Below are 21,540 nucleotides of genomic sequence, written 5' to 3' on the forward strand. Positions count from 1 at the left end.
TTTTTTAATGAGTTTTAAATTTTTTTAACCAGATCGGTTAAAGATATTTACAAAAACATTTCTCCTCAATCTTCTTCTTCTAGTGCCTTATCAGGGCCCCCCGACGTTGGCGATCACTGAGTCCTGCGCTACTCCGTAGTCAGAACAACTGCTTATTGGATGTACTCGCCACAGTGATTCCCGGGAAAAGATGACCAGAGTGGTTTCCCGTTGCCTTCTCTGGTGGATTTTTCTGTCGGGGTTACCTTCCCTTAGCTGGTTGGTTCTGGTTTGAAGGCGCCAGAAACTCGCCTTTCATCCTCTCGTTTTCTGCTGTGATCACACCGTACGAGTGTGATCCCATTGTCCGGGGTTCACGACGTGGACGCTAACGAGTTGGACTAGTCAGTGGTGTTGCCGGTGGAATGCAACTGGGCATTCGCAGCATTTTATAGAATCACACCCTCCACCAAGATGTGACTCATTGCGACCCAAATGACGGTTCTTACCCCAATATTCTCCTTAAAATCCATATTATTATGAAAATGCAATTAATTATTTTAAATCAACTTCATATATCTTCATCGGTATTCGTAGTATGTGCTATTTCCCTGTTCTCTAATTGAGTATTATTGATTTTTTTCCAGCTTTCCTGGTGCTGTCCAACATGATTATGATCGTAGCGGTCGTAACAGTGTTAGTCCTGATAATGGTGTTCTGTGCGGTGATTTGGAAACGCTGCTGTCGAGATTCTCAGGGAAAAGATCTCGATGGGAAACCAGACGTCATGGTGGATGCCGAGCACAAAGAAAAAACCTCATACATCAGCGACCGCAAGCACGACTTGAAGATGGAAGAAAGTTGTAATCCAGTAAGTTTATTTATCATTATATATCAGACCCACTCTCTAATACGGGTTTCAGAAATGGAATCCCTGTTTCGTCAAAGATATATTCTTGTTGGAAAGAGTCTAATGACGAGCTACATCCCACTCGCGCTAGAACGGCGAAAAACCTTAAATACTCTACATGTCAAAGAAAATGTACTTTTAGGTCAGCATTTGATTCAGACAGAGGAAAACTGGTCGAAATCCGGCGCTCCCCAAACACTAGATTTGGAGATCGTGCTTTTGCCATTGCCGGCCCCTCTATTTGGAACTGATTGCTTTCAAACTTACAAATCATCCACAGTCCCAGTCAGTTAAGATCCCAACTAAAATCTTACTTCTTTAGTTTGTCATACCCTCAATTTTAAATCAGATAATACTCGTGTATAATTGAAAGATTAGAAGTAACATTTGGAATTTCTGGGCTCACTATGGCATGAATCTAACCTTATTATTCGGAGCGAATGCAATCAGTTCAAGTTGCAGGTAAAAAGTCTTCATTTACCCTTCTTAAATCTGGCGTCCCACAAGGTTCCGCGCTCGGTCCTATGCTCTTCACACTGTTCATAATGATGTGTCAAAAATTATTTACTCATTCGGGATACTTTTTCACTGTTATGCGGATGATCAACAAATCTACTTTTACTTTTCTCCTTAAGATATAAACAATTTGAAAAATCGCGTATCTCAATGCATCCAAACCGTCAATAACTTAATGTCATCAAACAGACTCAAACTCAATCCATCTAAAACTGAGCTTCTATTGACAGCAACAAAAAAGCGACAACGCCTTTTAGACCAATCTCCAATTTCAATCACAGGTTGTGATTTTACCCTTAATGTGCTCATATAGATTCAAATCTCTCTCTTCATTTTCAGGTCAATGAAATGGTAAGTGCTGGTTTTTTTTCGTCTCTGACAGATCAAATCAGTACTGAGAAATATTCCTATAGACGCAACCAAAGCTCTTGTAAATGCGTATGTCGTTTCGCGTCTAGATTGCTGTAATGGAATATACGCAAATTTCCCAAAATACCAAACTGATAAACTTCAATCTGTTTTCAATGCAGCAGCAAGGCTTATACGGGAGTAAAAAAATATTCTCACATCTCACAACATCTTCAAAATTTGCACTGGTTAAAAAGCCCAGAGAGAATAAAGTACAAGCTTTGCTGGACAGTATTCAAACCCCTTCATGAAATGGCTCCAATATACCTATCAGGCCTTTGTATTAAGGAAAATACACGTCAAAGAACATCTACTCATAGGTCAGCATTTAATTCAGGAAGAGGAAAACTTGTCGAAATCCAGCGCTCCCCAAACACTAGATTCGGAGATCGTGCTTTTGCGTGGCCAGCCTCTCTGCCTGGAACCGATTGCCTTCAAACTTACGAACCATCCACAGTGCCAGTCAGTTCAGATCCCAACTAAAATCTCACTTCTTTAAATTAGCATACCCTCAATATGTCACTTTGGCTTAGTTAGAATGTACGTTATAGTTATACAATTGTAAAGCGCGCTTGAGGTGATTTTTCACAAAAATGGTGCTACATAAACCAGCCGGTTTTATAGCACACTTTCAGTTTATTCGGGTTTATAGCACACTTTCATATCCTTATCACTACGTTGGTTATATTAACTATATATATAGCTCGCTGGCGTATCGCTGCCTGCATAGCATCTGAAACAATTTGTTCTTCCCCTCCGAGGAACATTGATAGAATCCTTCTTTATAATTTATGTTCCTTGTGGTTACAGGAATATTCCGGGGAGGATTACAGAAGTGGCTCCCCGCTGGCTGGCTCCGTACCCCTCCCTGTGGGTACCTGCTTGCGGCAACCTCTCCCATACTCCAACGACTATTCTGACCACGCATTCCCTGCCAACTTTGACTTCAAGGTAACATATTGCATACATACAGTTTCTCTGTAATTCCTATTATTTTATTTATTTCACATAAATTTCTAAATAAATACCTCACTGGGCATAACCCGTGTTGTGAAAATTGACTATTTTAACAGCTTTGACGCTCCTACTGCTGCAACCAAACATACTGCAATTCACCATAGTCGATTTATTATAACGTAAATATCTAAGTTATTTACAAACAAAGCCAAGCACAGCGACAAAAGCATCCGATAAAACAGTTATGCCTATGTTGTCAAACAAAACAAAATGGCCGCCAATTTGATGCTAACCAACATCGCTTGCGTTCTATGAAACATAGTGATAGGGCTTCTCTCTATAGGTTGACGCATTACTGTCTCTTATTTTTTTAATGAACTTGTCATTATTTTAATTAATAATTTGGTAAACACAAGTAATACTGATATAAAAGGTGATTAAATATATTATTTTGTTGGTAAGTTTTTTTAATGCATTTATTTTTAATCCACGGACTTAGAATCAAGAATTGTCCAGAAGGAGCGTAGAATCATATTTGCATACATCGGACTGTGTCCAAAAATCCCACCACTTTCACCACTCGTATACTTGAAGTCACCGCGTAAAGTTTCCAGATCGCGAAAAATATAATCATAGCACAAAAAACGTAAGATAATTATATTTTTAAAAAAAGACATTTGTTCATTTCTCTAAATTTTTATTGTACACGCGGAAACATTGATTGACACAACAGAACAAATAAGTAAAGGGTCATTTAATAAGAGTAATTTAATTAATGAACTTAGAACTTAAAAAATAAGGCAAATTTTATTTTACATAAAACGTATATTTTTATGTCATGTTAAATAATATTTTATGTTCTCAAGATAATGTCGGTCAAATTTCCACCAAATATTTAAAAAAGGAAATTATGAAGTTTCCTCGAAGTGGATTACCCCAACTCCAGTGTCACATTATTTTTATAATTAATCATTGTTTACAATATGAAGAAAAAAAATCAGTAAAAATGAATAAATATCAACATTCTGAGTGTGTCCAAATTTTTGTTGACCGGCTGGATTTCCTGCCTAGGGAGTTAATCATATTTTAATTTATAACTACCTGGTAAGAGAAGTATAAAAATTGTAAAGCTGTTTTCCGGCGTTGCCTAGTAGGTGGTTTGGTTCAGCTGGATGAATCTCACCCGCATAATAAAGGTTTCAGCTCCTTTACTTCACAAAAGTCAACGGATGGAAGAGTTGAGGAAATGTGGATGTTTAAACATGGGCAGAATGGTGAATGTTACACAGTGTGTAAAGTGGCCACTTAAGCCAGCCAATGACAGGTCCTAAGCCCTGTAAATGCCTAGACATCCATAATCCCTTCAAAATAATGTTTTCCCTCTCTGTTGCAATAAATTTAAACATTCTATTTACACCGACTTTAGCAAGGCCGTTGACAAGGTGTGTTTAAGATTCTTGTTGCCAAACTATCTAAACTAGAAATAAGTGGTCCTATGAATGGTTTCAAAGCTACTCAACTGATAGAACATTAACGGTGAAAATTTGTAACACTTTATCCCAATTTTTCTGTTCTACTAGTGGTGATCCACAGGGCTCCCATTTGGGCCCAATACTGTTTATCATCTTTGTTAATTATATAACGGATGTATTTGATGATGTGGAGATATTGCTGTTTGCCGATGACATGAAGATTTGCCTAGACTTCCATAATCCCTTCTCAATAATGTTTTCCTTCTCTGTTGTAATAAATTAAAAAATGAATAAATATCAACAATATTTTGAGTGTGTCCGAATGTTCGTTGCCAGGCTGGATTTCCTCCCTAGATAGTTATTTAGATCTAAATTTATTGCAACTGAGAGGGCAAACATTTTTGAGAAGGGAATATGGGAGTCTTATGGGGCTTATGACCTGTCATTGATGTGTACTTATAACTAACATAACTGCTGTTATTTTTTTAACGTGCTTAACAATATTCGTTACGCTTATGTTTGAAAGTCTAAGCTGTATTTAATCTTTACAGGACGGCCATAATAATAATGGGTACTCTAGCTACGTGGACTTCAGCCCAGACTATAACCATCCACCGTCACTACCACTCAACGTAAGGTCGCCTTCCATCAGCGGGATAGACTCCCATTCAAATAGGTGAGAATGACATTCATTATTAATAGTGTTATCTTAATTTTAAAACAGATTAGAGCTAACAATATCAGCGTAACAACAAAAAGCTGACTGACGTGACGTCCTGGAAGGCCGTCAATGACGATCTTTAGACTTTATTCGGCGGAATTAAGGGGCGCTGGATTGACGTGGGAAGAGGCAAAAATGCTGGCTGGCGATAGCGTCTCCTCGACAACTGGTGATGTCCACATGCTCCACTTAGGAGCGGATGTGGAAAAGAAAGAAGAAGAAAAGAAGCAGATGTGACCACGCCCTGTGGTATCTTTATAGGCCGCGTTAATTTATTCTTCATGTCTCCATAAGCATTGCTCTTATGTAGACGGATGTTTTATGTGCAATCTTTAATAAAAATTATCTTAAGAGTCCCAATCAGAACTAGCTCCCTCGGTATATTCGAAAATCGTAATGTAAAATCTATAAAACAACTTTATGTAAAAGCTCTGTTATTATATGCACATAAACATTATTATCTACCTTCCGTTACAGATACAAGAGTTACTAGATACTCCACCCTGATGCTACAAAAAAAATGACTTGAAAAACAGAGATGAAAGTAGGCTGAATGCTGTCGAAATGCGATTCCTGGGGTGAATGTGTGGTAAAACAATGTATGATAGGTGCGCAAATGTCGAGATCCGTGAACTGTGTAAGGCTGAGACAAGCATCATCGATAGAATCAAGAAAGGGGCACTGCGTCGGTTCAGACATGTAGAGCAAACGGAAAAATGTTGATGGATGCAAAAATAGAGGAAGACCGAGAAAGACATGGCATGACCAAATCCAACAAATGCTTGAAGATGGACATGTCAAAAGTCGGAATAAGCGAGATCTGTATGCAAAGATTTTTTCTATCTTTTTTTCTAACGAAATGATTTACATGTGCATTGCAGATTGAGCCTGAACTATCGTTCCCCGAGTGGAGGAGGAGACTCCCTCCAGCGGCGAACTCCGGCAGATTCAGATGTGTACGCCAGTGGGTCTTTGCAGCGGAGAGCGAAAGCTGATGCCAACAGTATAGGTTTACCGTCAAGTAAGGAACATAACCTCAAACTAATTTGTTTTTAAAAAATACCTTTTTACTTTTGAAAAACAACTAAGATTAACCACTCCCTTCATTTAATTTCTGCCATGACTTACACAGTCTAAAAAAGTAAAATTTTCCATCTCTGTTGGAGTATATCAATTTGTTGTTCCATTCATTAATTATGCCATCGAGAGAGCCATTCAGAACATCGTCTATAGACGGGGTAAATCATATTTAAATGTGTATTCGCCTATTTATTGAAAATATTTTACAAGTCCCATATTGTTTAATTCGTTCAGCAATTTAAATGCACGCAACGATCCGATTTTGCAAGAAAGGAAGCTTTATGCTACGATTCTGCAAGAAAAGAAGCAATAATCCAAGCAAATTAAATTGGATGCTTTTTCCAAAAAAGTGTGAGAATTTCATTTAGTACTGACGAACTGGTGAGTTGGTATTTATTTTTAAAAAAATATTATTTATATCACGAGATTATTATTTATAAAATATTTTTTTATTTATTTTGAATATATACATAGGATATGTATTAAATAAACACGTTAGATTATTCTTAGAATTTTGACACGGAACCTAACCATTTATATCTTTCATTATAGTTGTGTTCATTTTACGCCGCTGTCTCTCGGAACGGAACCCCGGCATAAAACGACGTTTACCTGTTTATCATTGTTTGAATTAACTATTACTTTAAAGTCAATCTTAACCTTGTACATTACAAGCAAGCTAAAAAAATAATGCAACTCCCAAATATTTAATTTTTTAAAAATAAAATGTCTTATTTACAGTAACATACGACACAGTGGGATTATTGCAACATCCTAATGGCTTCTTAAAACAAAATGGCGGCAGTATGCTCAGTCAAAATGGTATTGACATTCATTACGCCGCTACGTATGGAAACCCATTTCTTCGGACGACTGGCCTTCGTGAGTACGATTGAATATTTCATTTTGTAAATTTGAAGTTCCGTAAATGGACAAAGTTAAAATTGTTCGAGTCTCTTAAGCTAGGGTTTCCTAGGAGAGCGGTGCCCGTATTTTAACGGCCGTAGTGAACGGTGATGCAGTGGACAGCCGTCGTAACGTCGACTAGAGAGTGGTTTCCTAGGGAAACGGTGTTAAATGGTGTTCATAACACCGTTTTCCTAGGAAACCACACTCTAGTCACCGTTACGACGGCTGTCCACTGCATCGCCGTTCACTACGGCCGTTAAAATACGGGCACCGCTGTCCTAGGAAACCCTAGCTTTAGACAATGAAGGTAAGAAAAGCTTACCCACTAACTTAAATGCATAGAATTAAGAATAGTCCAGAAGGAGCGTAGAATCATATTTGAATACATCGGACTGTGTCCGAAAATTCCCCCACTATGCCCCACTTTCGCCGCGCGCATTCGTGATGTCACGATGGGAAAAAATATAACCATAACACAAATGTGAGATAAAACAGCAATCTGTTAATTTCCCTAAAATTTTATTGCGCACGCGGAAATATTGATTGGCACAACAGAGTAAATAAATAAAGAGTCATTTAATAAGAGTAGTCGAAATAATGAACTTTAAACTTAAAACATAAAACAAATTTTATTTTACATAAAACGGATATTTTTATACCATGTTAAATAATATTTGATGTTTTTAAAATAATGTCGGTCAAATGTCCACCACAGAGTTGTTTAATCCGAGGTCCAATTTTCATTAGTTCTCTCATTAGATGAGCAAAGTACGGTAAATAAATTTACTACCCTGGCAATACTAACGAAATGTTCATTTTGATCCTTCGACAATCTGACAGATGGAAAAATAATTCAATTCTTAAGTAATGCACTTGCCACATACACATTCATTAGCTAATTACACGTGAATGTGATCCCATCCTGTTTCTTTAAGATCCTAGCAGTATTTCTACACTGTAAAAGGACACAACACGGCATAGTTGAATTCAAATCAGGAGTTGCGTACTGAGCGACGCCTACAAAAAAGTAATGGGTCAAACCGTAAACCTACTCATTTATGAGTAGTTTAGTCGCCTTCTGTTTGATGTGCGTATGCGCTTTCTAGAATATTCTTAATTCTATGCTTAAATGTTAAATAGATGCGTAGATTTTCAGTCACTGTTATCAATGGGTATCGTATTTTTGTGTGATCCCGTGACGGTAAAATTCATTCCAATATTTCAGCTTCCATTACAGGAGCCATCTTCAGGGTTAACTATGATTACTTGAAAGACAAGAAACCCCTGGAAACTAAATCAGTTTATTACGAGAAAATGTTCAAAAAGGCTATAAAAAATGGATAGTGGAGCTAGGTAGAAGTAAAATGTATTGTCTCATTCGCCCAAATCAATATTGAAACAACTGCTCCACAAGCGAATAGCTTATGTTAGGTTTTTGTTTTTTTATTGTGCGTTTTGTAATATAAATAATATAGATGAACACAAATTAATTATAAACATAAATACGTACATTTTGCTTTTTCTCTACGTAAAAATAATTAAAAAGAGTATATGTAGTATAGTGTAAAAGTATTGAGTCAACCTCGTGGTGTAATGGTCAGCGCGTTTGTCTACCATTCAAGTGGTCTGAAATACATAAAATCACATGCAGATTTATAGAGATGCGAACACCACCATGTCTAAACATGCACTAAGCTTAGTTAAAAAAATATTTTATCTTGTATTGCAGAATTAGTAGGGAGTTGAGAGGGAGAGGTCGGCCACGTGGTGTAATGATCAGCGCGTTTATCTACCATTCAAAAGGACTCAAATACATAAAATCACATGCAGATTTATAGAGATGCGAACACCACCATGTCTAAACATGCACTAAGCTTAGTTAAAAAATATTTTATCTTGCATTGCAGAATTAGTAGGGAGTTGAGAGGGAGAGGTCGGCCACGTGGTGTAATGATCAGCGCGTTTGTCTACCATTCAAGAGGTCTCGGGTTCGATTCCCGACATGGTTGATAATAAATGTTAATTTAAAATGATGTTTTCACACTAGAATATTTCATTGTACCTGGACTGGTACCTGAAGTATAAGACAGATCATCTTACCTTCAACAAAAATGATCAAGATACGCGGCGATTGGTGTACCAACAGTACCCATGCATCATTAGGTGAGGAAATGGAATGAAATTAAAAAATATTGTTGAGTGTCCTCGGCACGCAGTGAGGTCACATTATTTTTACTATCAATTATTGTGAAGAAAAAATTAATAAATAAAAATAAAAACACAACACATAGTTTATCCTGAAGATGGCTCCTGCAACAGTAGCCGAAACAAAACCCAAAAAAGATGATACATATTAACATAAATGCTATCCACTACGATCTTGTAATGTGTCGCCATTTTGCTTTCATGTTTTCCACTAAAGTTTTATTTGAAATTACAGATACAGTGAATACCGCCAATCCAGCCGCTACACCGGCGCCACCTCCATACAACTCCTTGAGGAATTCTACAATCAATATGATGCCGTCGGGATCCAGTGAGTCAAATATGTTTAGTTAACTCTTAAAAGACTGTGGTAAATTATCCCTTTGCGCGCGGTGATGTTACATCGCGTTACCACTAGTAAAAACCGGAATATTCTCAAGTTTAGACATTGAAAAAAAAAAATGGAGACATACTGTTTAATAATTCCTTTATGCGAATAAACATATTATTTAGCCCTGTTGCAAAATAAATTTAAAATCACAAATTTCATTTTATTCAACAAATTTACGGACAATTTCCAATTTAAACAAATTATATAACGAAATTTTTATTTTATTTACATTGTTTAGATCTTAATTTTAAATGGTACTTTCAATTTTCTTATTATTTTTATTTTTTCTAAGAAGCGGGAGAGAGGTGTTTATAATTGAATTTGATTCAGTGATCGTTTGAAAGAAGACAACTTTTTATCAAAGATATCAAGACTGGTATGTTTGTTGGCAGACCTAAGAATTCTGGGCATAGGGGAATGAAAACCATAGTTAGTTCTATGGTTATCGGTATGAAAGAGTAAGTTTTGTCTGAGGTTTCTAGTTGGGATATTTCATTTTATCGAGCTCAGTAGTTCAGGCGCATCAAAGAGTGAGTTGAGAATTTTAAATAGGACTAGAAGGTCGGATTTATTTCGGCGGTCTTGAAGAGAAGATATATTCAAGCTAGTTTCTAACTCATTATACGTACATTGGTCCCTGGATAAGCCCAGCCTCCAACCTATCTTATTTTTAAATCGATGTTGAACTGATTCAATATTTTTAATGTGAACATCATAATATGGAGACCAGATAACAGAGGAATACTCTGGGTGCGGGTAAACTAGGGAACAGAAGAGAGTTTTAAGGGTATTGATATTTTTGTTTTTATTGTTGTTGTATTCTCGAGGTCCTAGGTTTGATTCTTGACAGGGTGACGAGAAATATTGATTCAAAAGGTTGTTTTCCCTACCGTTCTTGAGATATAACTATAATTAATTAATATTCCCTGGGGTTTCCCTGCGATTACTTTCAGTACTTTCATCTCTGACGTTCTGAGCAGTTATTTGGTTTTTCTATTTAGTTTTTCTACTTGGTTTTCGTATTTTTTATTTTCTCTCTATCTATCCTCGCTTCTATTTTATACACCATGATCGCTCTGATACACGTTTTGTATATCCGAATTATGTTTCCAATAATCATGTGTTAATTGTACTATAAGGCATTTCTTAGGCATCCAGATGTTTACCAACTAAGATGGATATGTTCTCATCATCACTATGGCTGCATCATCTGCGTGGCATGTGATGTAAATGACCTCATCTCCCTTAGTAGATTCACGACTTTTTTCATTCTTAAAAGCGTTATTTTAATATGATTATTCTTCTTGTGTAAGAAAAGGTTTTTGGCGTATATATTGTTGTGCTACATTTAGTTATAAAGGTGCTAAACTTGCTTTGTTTCTTTGTTGTTCTCAATATGTGTTATTTTTTCAATGTAAATATAATTTATGTCCGGAATTGAATTGTTGTAATTCCTGGGGATATAATTCAACTTATTATACTTGTAAAATACTTTATGTTACATGATTTATAAATAGATAAAAAAATTAAAATATATAAAGAAAATTGTTCGATGTAATATTGATTACTAAATGTTTACTACACGGCAACAAGATGAGCTAACATTTTACTCTCAAAGCTTAGGGTTAATCAGGTCTGATTATTTTCACACCAGCTTTGGCAACGTGTATTGTCTCTGTGTTAATATGAGTTTGTGTTGCTAATTTTCAGGCTCCTACTTACCGGGGAGCGCGGCCCAGCCTCAAGCCACTCCTCAGTCCCCCGCCTCCAAATACATTCATTCTGCTCTGCAGAATCCTCCGCAGATGGTGCAACTTACCAAGAAAAGTAATTCATTCAAACCTTATCTACCTTATCTAGGGCCAATTTAATGGGTCACATTTGACACTTCATCAAAATTCAACAACATAACCTTGTAATAAAATATTATTTATTTTTAACATATTAACAACTGCACAATGAGGAACTTCAGCCCTACGGGAAATTGGATACAAAAAATGTTTTCTTACGCGGGGTAAAAATTAAAGCATTAAATTGTATTGCAAAGTTTCTTGAAAATGTACAGAAAAAATAATTAAAAATATTTTGATAAAAACGCACTACTTTAAATGACGTCACTGGTTCATGTGTTTCAACCTATGATCTGAGAGCTATGGAAGATTTCCGGTCTGCTTGTTGCTTCTGGACCAATAGGAAGAACTGAATGGGAATAAGCGGAAATGAACCTCTGACGTCACACGCGGAGTTATTTCAGAAATACAAAACTTTAAAAAATCGTAGCGCCGATAATACGATATGTAAAAATTAAAAAAAAAAATGACTCAGTTTAACAGTCTATTAACGAATAAAAAATTTGAAAAAAAACACTGAACATCCTCATTGCTTAACTTTTTTCAATTACGATTACATATTTATTATAATAATGGCAAAAGAAGGTAATTTTGTGATTTACTTTCACTAATACACCATTTTAAACGTAATAAACTTTTTCTGTTCTAAAAGTCGTTACAATGTTGCATCAGTGAACACTTTTTCTTTTTAAATGCTAAGATTGAAGCTGTGATGTCAAACTACTCAACAAAGGACACTAGGCTTGATAAATTTCTCGTATTAAAAAAAAAAATCAACTTGTATTTTTTGTAATCTTCAAATGGACATTTTCACACCGGATTTGGAAAGTAAAATTTATATAACTATGCTAGATGTAAATACAAAAAATATTTATCCTTCCAACGCGAAGATAAGAGAGAGCACGAAGATATAACTCATAATAAGGAAGACAGAGACGCTGTTCTGTAGCGGGTGTTGTGTAAAACAAATTACATGTTACCCAGAAAAATCGAATGTTGAAAGTTTTATTAAATTTTGTACTTATCTTATTTTGTTTCTTAAATTACGATAATGGGATAGGGATTCGACTTAGGATTTTAAAAATAAAATTACAGTACCTATAAGTACTTTTTCATAGCAACTGAATTCAATTCACATATATTATGTTTGAAGTCCGAATCGATTCATTCACTTTAATCGATGTTTTTAAGCAGGTTACCTCACTAAGCTAAAACCGACAAATGTCAAATGTGACCTATTAAATTGGCCCTACTATAAGTAATGTATCCTAACCTTACTTAATTTCATTTTTTCAAATAATATCTGTAAAATAAATGTTTGGGTTCTTATCATTGCCATAAATAACTGTACAGGAAAACGTCGTTTTACGCCAGTTCGATTTGCGGATTTACGCCGATTTAAAATTATGCTGATTCGTGCCAGCGTGGGGTTCCCTGGTTCGGCCGACACCACACGACAGTAGGCGCCGCGATTCTAATATCAGACACGCTTTTACACATTGTTTTATTCTATTACCGTGTACGTGAGCAGCCTATTGCGTGTGTGAAATTGTTTCCGAATTACTTTTCGTTTTGTTTTTTAAAAATAAATGTATGATTATATTTTTCATTTTAATATTATTAAAATTTAAGAATATTTAAATATTTTTAGTTTATGCTATGATTCTGCAAGAAAGGAAGCAACAATCAAAGAAAATGAAATTGGATGTTTTTTTCCAAAAAATTGTGTCAATATTAATTTGGTACCGACCAACTGGTGAGTTAGTATTTATTATGAAAAAAATCATCATTTATATCGATATATTATTACTTATATTGTAAACGAATTTACACTGTATTTATAAAATACATTTACAATTTATTTTGGATATATATAGGATATATATTCAATAAGCATGTTAGATGATTCTTAAAATTTTGACACGGAACCTAACCTTATATCTGTAGGGTCCATAGTCCATAGTCGATGACACACACGTGTTAAATTAGTTCACCTAAAAGAGACTAATGACCGACGATGCAATGTCATCATTTTCAATCGAATCCTATACATTCGTAAAATGCAACTCTGAGTATTTCACATGAAATCGGAGGGCATCGCCCTGCAGTACATTCACATCGTCCCTACCATGAAGAAATGAACTACAAAGGAATATGGTCTAAAAAGAGACCACAGGACGCAGCCAAAGTCAGTCAGTCAGTCAGTTAGTCAGTCAGTTCAGTTCACGTCAGACCAGCTCGACGACATCACACAGTTCCAGCATGTAGTTCAAGCGCAGTTACTTCAACCCATCATCGCTGCTACGCTCGTGCTAAACAACCAAGTGCTGTATCTTATTCGCCATGTAATAAATACGCATTAAACACCAGCCTTGTGTCTTCTCTGTCAATCTCTAAATGGGGTAGGAACTCCAACATCTTTATCCTACATATCTTCCATTATGTTTGCGTTCATTTTACGCTGGTGTCTCTCGGAACTGAACCCCGGCGTAAAACGACGTATACCCGTATATCATTGTTTGAATTAAACAAATTTATAACTATCCCTTTAAAGTCAATATTAACCTTGTATTTGTTTCGATGGTCCTGAAGAGAAGATATATTTAAGTTAGTTTCTCACTCATTATACGTATATTGGTTTCCGGATAACAACGTCCAGCCTATCTTTCTTAAAAATCGATGTTGAACTGATTCAATATTCTTGATGTGAACATCATAATATGGAGACCAGATAACAGAGGAATACTTTAGGTGCGGGCAAACTTGGGAAACAGAAGAGAGTTTTAAGGGTATTGATATTTTTGAAGTATGTTGTGCTTTTGTTAATAAATCTAAGAAGTTTTAAGGATTTATTGATAACATGTTCAATATGAATTGTAAAAGCAAGTTTAGTCTCAAGTATAATACCTTAATCTCGTATACTAGACACAGATGATAATATTTCATCGTTCAGTGAGTAGACGTATATGATTGGTTTTTTCAAACGAAAAAATCTCATAACCTTGCACTTACTTAAGTTGAGACGTAGATTATTGAATGAGCACCAGGCGCTAAAAGACAGTAAATCAGGTTGTTATAGTGAACAATCGGAAGGGTTGTCAATTTGTTTGACAATCTTAGTGTCGTCAGCAAACAGCCAAATTGATGAAGTGAGAAAAACACTTTTTAGATCATTGATGAATAGATTTATTGCCGGCCTCGTGGTGTAATGGTCAGCCCATTTGCCTACCGTGGTCATGCAAGAGGTCTCGGGTTCGATTCCCGGTATGGTTGATATGGAATATTATTTAAAAATGTGTTTTTACACTAGAATATTTCATAGTCCCTGGACTGGTGCCTGAAGCGTAAGACTGATCACCTCGCCTTTATGTAACAAAAATGATTAAGATACGCTGCGATTGGTCTACCAATGCAGTGCCCTATGCACCATTAGGTACGGAAAGGGAATGATGCTGATGATGACGATGAATAGATTGAACAGCAAAGGAGCAAGGTGAGCACCCTGTGGTACACCTGAAGATATATGAATGCTGTTAGAGATGGAATTATTTACCTTTACAAACTGTTTCCTTTCACTGAGATATGACTTAAAGAACAAAATATATGGCAAAATTGCTTTTTAAAAATATACATTTGTTCATGCCCTAGATTTAGGCTCTTTGTGGACACCATGTGGTCCATCTAGGGAGCAAAATGATGAAGAAATCGTATATCTCCTCAATCCTAATGTTTTTTTTTCTTTTTCAGGCGCAGGCACCCAGCAGTCCTTGGCGACGCATGTCTGACTCTCGTAGCATACCGCTCTGTACATAATACAGGATGAAATCACGTCCTTCCAAAAACATTAAGCAATATTGTGATTCATCCAAACGTGTCAATTGTCCCTAGAGATCCAAACAATCGTGATATCAGAACTACTCTATCAATTACTAACCTAACAAGTGAAACAAGTGTAGGCTAAATATATTATTAGGAATATGAGACTGTATCTTACCCATAGTTAATTATGTAATTTAATATCAATTGTACATATTTTAGATGTGTTGTACCTATAGTGCATAAAATATAACTTTATTAGAATGACAGTTGTCAGCAAAAGTGACGACATAACTTTGTAGTAACGTCTAAGGAGTGATTTATATTGACACACGAAAAATCATTTGTACCTGGCATGTTAATTTAATTTTTAATACAATGCTTGACATATAAATATATTAAATCAGTTTATTTCAACAGAGAGGGAAAACATTTTTAAGAAGGGAATATTGAATGGGAATGGGAATATTGAAGGGAATATCTACTTACTTTATAATTGTTTCTATAAATTGATTACTGTTTTTTATATATTTTATATATTTATAAACGTTAGACGAGGACGACCAAGGAAGACGTGGCATGATCAGATAAACCAAAATCTTAAGTCTGGTCATGTCAAAAGCAGACAGAACCGAAGGGCATGTATGACAAGATGTATGAATGTGGAAGAGGCTAGGAGTGTATGCCAGGATAGACGTGTGTGGCGGTCCATTCTCTCTGCCTACCCCTACGGGGAAATGGCGTGATGGTAGTAGTAGTAATATATTTTTTTAACTGTCTTAGAACGGAGTAAATAACCCTAGTTAGATAGTCAAAGCAACTTTGTATAACAAAGTACAACAGGGATGGAGAATATCTCAAATAAGGGAATATAGAAGTCCAGGCATTTACAGGGCTTGTGACCTGTCATTGGCTGGTTTAAATGGCCACTTTACACACTGTGTAACATTCACCATTCTGTCCATGTTTGAACATCCGCATTTCGTCAACTCTTCCATCTGTTGACTTTTGTGAAGTAAAGGAGCTGAAACCTTTATTATGCGGTGAGATTCATCCGGCTCAACCAAATCACCTACTAGGGAACGCCTAATAACAATTTTACAATTTTTATACTGATTCTTTTACCAGGTAGTTAATTCAAAATAAATTTAAATATGAATAACTCCCTAGGGAGGAAATCCAGCCAGTCTGCGAGCATTTTGACATACTCAAACATCGTTGATTTAAAATCAGCTTTAAAACTAAATAAAAACTAAAATAATTCTAATTATTTACGACGTTCTTACAAGGTTACATCATTTTGCACAAACGTTAGAGATGGAACAAATTATTCAATGTAAATTGATCTAATAAAAAAATAATTCATTTGATGTTGTTCGTAAAAAAAGTATAAATGTCTTATTTTTTGGTGAATAATTGTCTTAATCACACTATAATAGGCTTGTTTATGCACTTTTATATCGATTTCCGGAAACAGAGTTTCAAGTTTGCATGAAAAAACTGATAAAATCTATTTGATCGGTACATGATCAGTAATCAATAATTTCCCATCACTAGTGACATTAGTTTGGCAGCTGTCATTTTAATCAAGCTATATTTTAAGGACTTCAATAAGCTTATGTGTACCTCATATATTTACATCTCGTCTTCTGACTGAGAGGATTATTCGCAATATTCAAATATTCTGCATTTTATCGGGCATTGTATTTTAAATTCAGCGCTATTAATTCTATTTTTCTGATGTTTTTTTAACAAAATCTCACCGTTGAGATCTCAAGAAAGATGGTGAAAGTCATTTTGAAAATCGAGTATGGAAGTTTGAAGCACGTATCGTTTACCTGTACAATGAACTTCCATCGAAAATTTTCACTTACGACTTGAATTAGTTTTCACTATAAATCATAGTTAGCATTAATAATGTATATACCTTGTATCTTTTAGTTCTGTACATCGAATTACGCTAAAATAAATATCAAAATATAAGACTTGTAGATATAAAATAGATATTCATATTTAATAAAAGCAATTTCTTAGATGCTAATGAGAATGTTATAAATACAATATCTAAGTTACACTTGACGTCGCATGCAATATTATAATGACGACTCTATTTTACTAAGAAAATGAGAAAATATATAAAAAAAATACATCGTCAGGTCGATGCTAAATATATGAATTTGTGTTTGGTCAGTTTAAGTTAAATTTTTCTTCAAAGTCTATCAATTAATGAAAAACACCAGCATTCTCATTCCCTTTCCACACCAAATGGGCACTGAATTGGTAAACCAAATGCAAAAGTAAAAAACGTTATACACTGATGACACCAGCAAAAGTAAAAAATGTTATACACTGATGACACTAGCAAATGTAAAAAATGTTATACAGTGACGACACTAGCAAAAGTAAAAAATGTTATACACTGATGACACTAGCAAATGTAAAAAATGTTATACAGTGATGACACTAGCAAAAGTAAAAAATGTTATACACTGATGTATTAAATATTATTTTAACTGGATTTTGGTTCCATTTCAGTGTCACGGACTCACAAATCAGAGGACTAAGGTTCAAACCTTGCACTACCACAATTATACTCCCATTCTCTAATAGTAAATCATTTTGACTTGTTGAAAATGGGGTGAAAAAATTTTATTAACGTATGAACTTTTTTTTTTACTGTTGAGATGCACTGCATTTGATGCTCCAATATAGTGTCCTTTACACCACTGGGTATGAAAAGGGAATTGGTGATGATAAATAATTTAAAACAAGAAAAAAACATACAAAAATTTTGGCATTGACCTTACGATATTGTATGTAAAATGTTGTACCATAGATTGAGAATCGTTATTTATTTTAAAACTGTGAATTAGCTTGTATCTTTTCAAACTTAATTATGCTTTTTTTCTGCGGCTAAAATTGCTTACTGTTCGCATTTTAGTTCAAATATAATTGATAAAACCCATTCACAAACATTTAACATATCTGAACAGAAGATGACACATTTTTGAGAAAGGAATTGACAACTTGGCAATTACAAAGTTTATTTAATCCCTGTCCCTTTTTGCCCCTAACATCCTGGCACTGGATCCCGTTAGATCCGAACCTACATTTGAACGTTGTTATATATGTTAATATTGTTGTTTTACATGTGCGGCCTAAGCCAATTACAACAGTTATAGGAAGAAACACATGTACAAGAAATATAATATACAACATATTCATAAATGCGATAAACATACAAAACTTTGAGCTAACCCATGCCAATCCATCTTCATCCCCCACTGTTTTAGTGGCGAAGAGATCTACGAAAAGCTTGAAGACCCATCCCGAAAAATTCCAAGTCGTGTGACGAGTTGACTTATCTACACATTCTGGACATTGGGGCATAAAAACAAAAGTTACTCATAGAAGATTTGATAAATATCAGAATTTGACTTCTGGTGACACGGTTGGGAACATGAAAAGAAATTGATTGCAATAGAGATGGGACATCGCTTATAGCGTTAAGTATTTTGAAAATGCATATAAGGTCCATCTTCGTTCTACGTTTCTCGGCTGAAGACAGATTGAGAGATTGCTCTAGTTAAAATAGGAATAATTACCCCTTTGCAACCCGAGCGACCATGACACTTTCCTCAGAAAACGATGTTTAAAGGCCTCAATATAGTCAATACAAGTTCTGTAGAATGGAGACCAAATTGAAGAAGCATATTCTAGATGGGGTCGAACTACTGAGCAGTTCAGACTCTTGATGGTATTAATATTTTTGAAGTCCGTCTTCATTCTGTTGATTGAACCAAGAAGTTTGAGAGATTTGTTTGCAATATTGTCGATGTGTTCATAATAAAATATTTTAGAACATTCGCAGGAAAAAATCACCGTTACCTTACGCTGAGAACTGAGCTGATCAAATTGTTAACTACAACAACAACAAACCATCACGGTATTTCTCAATAGGGGTAGGCATCTTAGATAGAACGACATATCACTCTGTCTTTGCATACGTACCTCGCTTCCTCTAGATTATCCCTACTCTTGACATGTTCATCTTCAAGTATTTGATGAACTTGATCGTGCCATGTCTCTCTCGGTCTTCCTTGTTTTCTGCATCCATCAACATTCGCATCGTAGATCCTTTTAGCCGTTCTCTCGCTGTCCATTCGCTCTACATGTCCAAACCAACGCAGCACCCCTTTCTTGATTCTGTCGTTGATGCAAGTCTCAGCCTTACACAGTTCACGGATCTCGACATTTGTGCTATCAGACACTGTTAACTGATTAGTTTAAACAAATTGTAATGTTTGAACATCAAAAACTCATTCAACGTTCCTTTCTCAAAGATGTCAATCAGCCCGCACTCCCAGAGATAAAATCCAGTATTCTTCTGTAAAAATATTCGAACTCAAATAGTGCTTTAATGTATATATTTTTTGTAATATTTAAGAAATATACGCTTACATAAAACGTTAGTACAGAATTTAAGTTATCCAAATGCAGTTAACGTTGCCAACGCAACGACATAAGCGCATAATAGATGGCATTTCAATTCGTGGGTAATTACCTTCCTCGCGTTTATTTTCTATCTGACACAATGGTCACGGCAATTCATGATCAGACTTGACGCTACGAAGAAAAATGACAAAATTCATTGCAAGATAGAGGGAAAACTCAATTGAGAAGGGCATATGGAAGTCTAGGCATTTACAGGGCTTATGATCTGCCATTGACAGGTCAAAGTGTCCACTTAACACACTATGTAACATTCCCACTCTTCCTATGTTTGAATATCCATATTTCAATGCTTCCAACTACTGATTTTTGTGAAGTAAAAGAGCTACAATCATTATTAATTAGCAAGCCAAATAATAAGCCACTTAAACCAGCCGTTTGTACCAGGCCGAAACAGAAAGTCGAATAATTTGGCGCGTGTGTCATCAATCTATGGACGTTGTATGCACATGTGCACATATCGAAGACATGGGGGCATTTTAAAATATCATTTAAGATTGTAAATTGAAATGTTTTATAAATATTGATATGAATTCGACATTATTTTAGGAGATTTTAAATGAATTATTGTATTATTTTATTCAATTGACTTAATTTTAAGTTTTCCTGTGTTATTTGTTTTTATATATAATTTTTATCAATTTTACTTATGATTTAAATTCATCCAAAGAATTGCTTTTGTTTTATTTATGTTTCCTTAACTAACGCCACAAAATTACTAAAAAATTACTCGTCGATTGATTTGGTGTTTATTTTGTAGAACTCCATATTTAACTTATAATATAAAAAATCAAACACTGTACCTTGAATTTAAGTACCTTAAATTATATAACTATATAAGGGCATTCAATCACATTCGTTTGAAATGCCCTAACGAGGCGAAACGATTGTCACGAAATTTTTATTTTTATATTTGTAAAAATAAAATATAGTGTTCAGTAGACTCAAATCAGTGTTTGATTTCTTATATTATAAAATTTAAAAAATGACTCTTCTATTAATTTTGCTATTTACGACATTGGCCGTTTTAGATCAAGACACAGGTATATTATTGGGCCTTAACATAAGTTAATAATATTATTCGTTATAGGCAGGCCTTGCTGATGCGCCTTTATCTCTTGTACTGTTTTTTATCCAAGTTCTTCTTCGTTCAAAAAGCATCCAAACGGTTTTTGAACTGGTCGACTGAAATGGAATTGACAACGAGGCTAGGAAATTTATTCCAGTCTGAAACTACCCTGCTGGAAAGGAAGTTTATCTTAGGATTGAGGTGGAATTGGAGACGATAGAGCTTCCAGTTATGACCCGTTGGGATTTGAATGATACATCTCATGCAGGGGGCAGTCATAGTAATTATTGAGTATCTTATTAGTTTCTATCAACTCCTCTCTCTTCCGTCGTTCTTCCAATGATGTAAGTCCTAGTGCTTTTCATCTACCGTAGTAAAGCATCCTCTAGTGTAATTTGGGGATTTTCGTAGCACGTCTTTGGACTTTTTAACAAAACACTTTATTACCATGTATTGTTTGCTTAATTCAAAAATAATTTACTTTGACTTTTTTTTAATAATTGAAAAATATATAAAATTATTTCAAGCACTATTGCTAAAATTTCAAATACTCATTCGTTTTGTAGCTGCAAGACATGCAGAAATCTAGCTTATATGAGTGCAAGTGAACAAAAGAACTAAATGAACTCTTTATGGGTTAAATGGGTCTCTACCCAAAAGAAACAAAGAAGAAAATGGTACGAAAGATATGATGATACAAATGATACGAAGATGCGAAAAATGCGGAGATACGATGACCTTAATG

At 35.1% G+C, this 21,540-nt stretch overlaps 1 protein-coding gene across 1 annotated transcript; it reads left to right on the forward strand.

The window, feature by feature from the left end:
* Positions 1–627: 627 nt before the first annotated feature.
* LOC148270978 (uncharacterized) lies at positions 628–15,326 on the forward strand. The gene is made up of 8 exons (XM_088241965.1): positions 628–850; positions 2,624–2,764; positions 4,794–4,918; positions 5,845–5,984; positions 6,785–6,925; positions 9,393–9,488; positions 11,259–11,375; positions 15,146–15,326. The coding sequence occupies exons 1-8, from the start codon at positions 647–649 to the stop codon at positions 15,181–15,183; spliced, it is 1,002 nt and encodes a 333-aa protein (XP_088098091.1). The 5' UTR covers positions 628–646; the 3' UTR covers positions 15,184–15,326.
* Positions 15,327–21,540: the final 6,214 nt, after the last annotated feature.

Source organism: Micrasema longulum, unplaced genomic scaffold (genome assembly GCF_059751315.1).
Source record: "Micrasema longulum isolate JH-2025_06_02 unplaced genomic scaffold, ASM5975131v1 h1tg003209l, whole genome shotgun sequence".
In the NCBI taxonomy this organism is placed as follows: Eukaryota; Metazoa; Arthropoda; class Insecta; order Trichoptera; family Brachycentridae; genus Micrasema; species Micrasema longulum.

Coding starts and splice junctions, on each gene's coding strand:
- LOC148270978 (XM_088241965.1), top strand. CDS start 647: ATGATTATGATCGTAGCGGTCGTAACAGTGTTAGTCCTGATAATGGTG. Junction 2,765..4,793: donor CTGCCAACTTTGACTTCAAG/GTAACATATTGC, acceptor TAATCTTTACAG/GACGGCCATAATAATAATGG. Junction 4,919..5,844: donor ATAGACTCCCATTCAAATAG/GTGAGAATGACA, acceptor TGTGCATTGCAG/ATTGAGCCTGAACTATCGTT.